General features: G+C 38.6%; 1 protein-coding gene across 1 annotated transcript; it reads right to left on the bottom strand.

Moving 5' to 3' along the window:
* Positions 1-1,453: 1,453 nt before the first annotated feature.
* LOC147625881 (arginase-like) lies at positions 1,454-5,299 on the bottom strand. Its single transcript, XM_086817855.1, has 7 exons — positions 5,250-5,299; positions 4,971-5,152; positions 4,713-4,872; positions 4,062-4,195; positions 2,290-2,499; positions 2,090-2,200; positions 1,454-1,850 (listed from the first exon to the last, which is right to left on the bottom strand). Exons 2-7 carry the CDS (start codon positions 5,127-5,129, stop codon positions 1,587-1,589), a joined length of 1,038 nt encoding a protein of 345 aa, XP_086673981.1. The 5' UTR covers positions 5,130-5,152; positions 5,250-5,299; the 3' UTR covers positions 1,454-1,586.
* Positions 5,300-6,000: the final 701 nt, after the last annotated feature.

Genomic DNA, 6,000 nt, shown 5'->3' on the forward strand with positions numbered 1-6,000 from the left:
ATTTTTTCTCATCTTTATCCTCGTTAGGGCACTTAGTTTACTTAGCACCTTCTCCCTTTTGGTGATGTTGGCATAGGCAAGGCCTTTTTTTTTGGATTTCTGCTACAAGCTTTGTTAAGTTAATCTTGTGATTATAATGCTAATATATATGTGTATGTGTGAGTGTGTGAGTGTGTGCATGCACGTCGGGGTGTGTGTGTGTGTGCGCGTGCACGCACGTGCGCATTTGTATGTATGTATACACATCTCATATACATATACATATACACATCGTAGACACATATAGATACACATGCATACATACATACATACATATGTACATGCATGCATGTGTGTGTGTGTGTGTGTGTGGTACACACACACACACACACACACAGATATATATCCCATGAAAATTTCACAGACCCATTTTCAATGTAGATATCCTCCTTGCACCCATGGGCATTGAGCTTGTTTGGCTAACACAAGCAATCAAGGCCAAGACATGTCAACTTTAACCCCCCTCATTGCACCCAATACGGGTGCCAATAGCATTGGTAGAATTATTATCTGTAAGTAAAGAAACCAACTTGAAAACAAAAGAACTTTATTTTTTGTATTGAGGAAAAAGTTTCACTAATTTTAAAAAAAAGTGAATTGTTGGATTTATATAGATATACCAATCTAATTTATAAAAACTTAGTTAAGGTAGTGTCATTCTAAGTGTTACATGTACATCCTTTCCCTACATGCGTATTACGAACAAAAATTTTCCAATAAATCCTTGGTAATTATATATACATACATGCATGAATTCACACAGACACACACACACACACACATGCACGCGTGCTCTCTCTCTCTCTCTCTCTCTCTCTCTCTCTCTCCTCCCCCTGTTTCTTTTGACAAATGGTATCTAAAAATTGTGTGACGTTTAAATTTAGGTGTTATTTATAAAATCTTCCTACTACTTGCAGTGTATTTGTGTAGAAATCTTTCAAATTTTATTTATGATTTTTATCTATTAAAATAGAGAAATTGTAATAACAAAAGCCACCAAAACATTCAAAAGACAAATCCTTTTAACTTTGTGCATGTGTCTATTTGTAGTGTTACATGGCCCTTTATCACGTTATGAGTATGAAAGATAACACCTCTTTAGAATCCAAATGAAAATAAGATGCAACCACAAATATGCATGTTAATCGATTTGTCTTGATTGTGAAAATGTGAATGTGTAATGAAATTTTCATTTTGTGATCAAATGAAATTATTTTCTTCAAAATCACTCATTTTTCCATAGATGGCACAAAGTATGCCCTCTTTCTTTTGAAAAAAGATATGTAGGAACACAATCATTACTAGAGCATTACCATGAATGAAAATGGCCACATGAATCACATGATTAACTTGACTAACATGAATGATTCTTAAAACATGCTTTTTCCACATAAGATTCAATGAGATAGTACTATCCCATTGATACATAGATTAGAATCCCTTGTAGGTAATTGGATGCATTCAATCTTTCAATGCTCATGTTTGCATAGTGTGAACATAATTTATTACTAAGATTGTTTGGCTATGATTATCCGGAGGGGTAATTTTCACATTTTTGACATCTTTGCAGTTAGTTCCCGCACAAATTTTGATGCCACCATGGCGGTCATATGATATGATGTGTCACGTTGAGGATTGTACTCCACAACATCGCCTGCAACAATGTCTCCCTTCAAGTGTTGTAAGATATTCATCACATCACGGAAGGAGAGTCCACCAGACTCTATGTGAGACACTCCTGGTGCAAAACCTGGGTCGAGGCAATCTACGTCAATGGATACGTACACACCTTTTGCACCCACGCCAAGCTCCTACAATACACAGTCCAACATGAACATAAATAATTTTGTCACATGGCAAATATGGTGATGAAACATAGTTGAATGTCTTTTCATGGTTTAAAATGGTTTTTTGCTACCTGAGTAGTAAAAGGTGGGCAAAATGTCCAAGTAACGGTTGGACAAAAGGCCATATATGGATGCATCATCATTATCAAAATTAAGCTTGGAGCATTATTCTACAACTTAAGGCTGGGTAAGATGTGGCATACCAAATTCTCCAAAAATTCTCGATGTTTTTCAAAATGCCTCATCTCATAAAGCTCCACTCCAAACCTCTCGGCTTGCGCCCTCCCCTCTTTGTTTATAGAACGTATTCCAACCTTTGCATTACAAAGAAAAGAGCAAAAAATTATTTGAATTTCTCTCACGTACTATTATAATGAAATGAAAGGAGAATATAAAAGCAAACCTGCAAAAGACGACGGGCATGGCCACCTTCCATGATGCGTGCAAAGGATGATGCATGCGAGAACTTGTTTCCTTCAAAAGATTCATAAAGGTCCGGATGTGCATCAAAGTGGATGATATCAACTGGGCCCCCAAGCTTCTCTGCAACTGCTCGTACAATAGGGTAGGAGAGGGAGTGATCACCCCCAATAATCAAAGGGCGAAGAGGATACTGTCAAGAAAAGAAAACATTTATAAAACAAAAGTTGAGAATCTTTAGGGTTGTGGTTTTTTACATGCTTGTGGCTGTGATTTAATTATTGCTTTGTGGACAGGTTGTGTTCACAACTAATTGTAAAATGTGGTTGGAATTAAGAACCATGGAAATAGGATGGACATGGAAGTTTCCTAATCCAAGGCATCCATGCCTCACCCATCCTAGAATATAGCACACATGTGTAACTATGCTTAATCATATATCAATTTTACTTTTTTGGGCACAAGTTCGAAAATAAGAAAATTGTATACATCTCAAAGTTTGTAAAAGAAACATTAGTATCCCTACTAGTGCAGTAAAGAAGTACATGAAAGGTCATACTTTATGCAATATGGAAGAAGCACCAAGCTTGCGGATTCCATACTTCTCAGTTCTTGTTAAGTCTTTGAGGCTTCCTCTCTATAGAAAAACTATGGATAACTGGCTAGATGTAGAACTCCTTTGAAAAATCTAAAATATTAGCATATTTTTATGAACTTAACTCAAAATTGTTTGCTATGTAAGCCAATCCTTTAATGTTGAATCAACTTATTTAATCTCAAGGCATAGCACATTCTCAAGGCCTATGAGACTAAAGGAAGTTGTAATATGTGTATAGCCTACGTTTTGACAAAGGGATCACTATTAAAAATTGAGCTACAAATAAATATGAGAATTAACATCATAGAATTAAGACATTAACTATTCAAATTTAAAACCTCTAGTGGCTCCCATGGGCCCAAAATGTATGTTAGAAATATTTTGTCATGTACATTAGTGCTAAGTAAGTTACTTGGCAACATTCTTTCGCAAACCCTAGGCATTATGATGGTTTATCTTTAACTATTGTCTAACCTTTTGTAAGAAAGGGTGACAATAATTCCAAATGTCTTTTTTTTTTCATTTTTTGCATATTTCATGGGTCCTTAGTACAATAATTCCGTATGTCTTTATGTTGACTTTTTTGCATGTCGAGAGATAGGTGGTTAACTATCACACTATGTTGCCCAATGGAAAGTGTGAGACACTATACTAAAAGGTAATTTGTTGCAGCTTTATTTTAGTAACTACAATGAACTCAAATGCTTGAAAAGGTTGTGTTTGGAGGAATTCCCATAGGAGGCTTCCTATATTAGAGTGCTCATCTAGGGAAGACTACCAATCTCACATCCACCAAAATTTGCAATGCTCATAATTGGCAAAAGACAAGCCATTTGGTGTTTCCTTTTACAAGGAAAATTGCGTTGGCTTTGTTATTCTTACATTAAATGCAAGTCTTGCATCATCATCTAGTTCTCAACCTAAATTCCCATGCAACCACATTTTAACAATTAGTTGTGAACACAACCCCTCCACAAAGCAAGAGTTAAATCACAACCACATTTTAACAATTAATTGTGAACACAACCCCTCCACAAAGCAATAGTTAAATCACAACAAGCACAAGATGAGAAGAGTCCATGTGGTAATAAATAAAGTAAAAGACAAGTAAAGTTAAGTAAACCATCACTTGAAACGTCTTTTAATTTCATGTCTACCTGATCCATGACCAGCTTCACAGAGTCAGAGACTGTCTTCATTAAGAGTTCATCTCCGATCCCAAGATTTTGCAACTCTTGGATTGGAAAATCCCCAACATCAGCTAAGACCCGTGGATCTGCCAAGTCCTTCCCTGCATGGTTATGTGACAAGTCGGGAGGGAAGTTAGCATGAGCCTCTTCATGGAAGCATTGGTCTTTTGCAAGCATATTATGAAAGCATGAGGTATTTCTTGTACAAGAATATGAAAGCCTAAGGTATGTCATGACCATCTCTTGAATCATAGTCGTGATAGAAGTTAGCATGAGCCTCTTTATGAAAGCATTGGTGCTTTTTGCAAGCATATTGTAAAAGCATAAGGTATTTCTTGTACAAGAATATGAAAGGGTAAGGTATTTCATAACCATCTCTTGAATCATAGTCACGACGAGTCAAAAATCCAAATTTGCAAGTTAAAAATGCAAACCTATTCATTAAAATGCTACGTACTATACATAGTCACGAAGAGTCAACATTCCAAATTTGCATAGCTCATGATGTGTCATATGAAGGTGCAGCCACTTCCCCCAAGTGACGTTATGTGTCCTCTCCCCCCTAACCTCTCATAAATGGAGCAAAGTAGCAAAACGAAAAGAGGTGAAGCACCCAACCTTCCTCGGTTGTGGAATTGGCACTTGCAGACCAAATGGCCTCTCGTACAAACGGAGGAGCAAAAGCCGTTCCTCGATGGTAAGAGGAGTTGTGGCCCAAAGGAAGTCCAAGAAGACAGGAGACTGCTTGTGCCCCACCAGCAGCATGCACAACCTCAGCCTGTACTAAGATAACAACTAACACACTAAGTCAGCAACAGGGATGATGGAATGCATGTTACTAAGAATTGGAAGCATTAGACGATATGATAAAATTGCCTTAGCCCTTGCGCGCTCGTGAAGGAGAGCTAGCGAAGCGTTTATGACACGATCCTGGGCATGGCGAGACGATGCTGTTACTGGGATGGTGTATTCGGAAAAGTTTCTCGCACGCAGCTGGGTCTCGAGCTTTCTCAGGTGCTGGGCAATCCTCATCATGGCTGCAAATCAATCAGAAACCTCTGCTACAAAGAAAATGGACAAGTCGTAAGCATGAAATCTCTGTTCCTACGCAAACTGGTAAACTAGAGAGTAAAGGCATGGAAGCAAGGCGACCACCTTATAATAATGGTCTGCTAGTTGGTAATGTGAGCGATGGAGCAATTTCTGGAAATCGGAAGTGGAGATTATCTACTATCTAGAGTTGGTTACGAGTCAGGATTCCTGACTTCTGACAGAAACGGCTTGGCCCGCAATTTGATCACGAGGCCAAAATAAAAGCCTGAAACTTGTACACTTGTGCTTTGTTGTTTGGCTCGCAGAATTCGTACCTACTAGTACACATGCATGCGCGTTGCCAGTAGCGTTAACTTTGTGTGTTCAGGCGTGCGAATACTTTGCCAGTAGCGAGACTCTCGTGCGTCGTGAATTGTGTGCAACTCTGACTCCTGCGCTTAATGCTCTTATAAAGGCCAACTTACGTAATATTTTTTTCATCTCTGGAAATCGGAAGTGGAGATTATCTACTATCTAGAGTTGGTGACGAGTCAGCATTCCTGACTTCTGACAGAGACGGCTTGGCCGTCAAAAATAAAAGCCTGAAACTTGTACACTTGTGCTTTGTAGTTTGGCTCGTACACATGCATGCCCGTTGCCAGTAGCGAGACTCTCGTGCGTCGTGAATTTTGTGCAACTCTGACTCCTGCGCTTACAAGGGTACATGCTTTTGGGATAGCATATATAGCATCAGCACGTTACTTTGATTTTTGGCCCTCACAGAGTTAAGAGCTTGTTGGATTTGTTTGCAAACCAGCATGTGGCAAAGTTCGGGTTCACTTGTGCATGCAGGGCTGAGGTGTCAGCAAAGAGT

This window comes from Cibotium barometz, chromosome 23, assembly GCF_041138505.1.
Source record: "Cibotium barometz isolate CiBa-2024 chromosome 23, ASM4113850v1, whole genome shotgun sequence".
NCBI classification, from domain to species: Eukaryota; Viridiplantae; Streptophyta; class Polypodiopsida; order Cyatheales; family Cibotiaceae; genus Cibotium; species Cibotium barometz.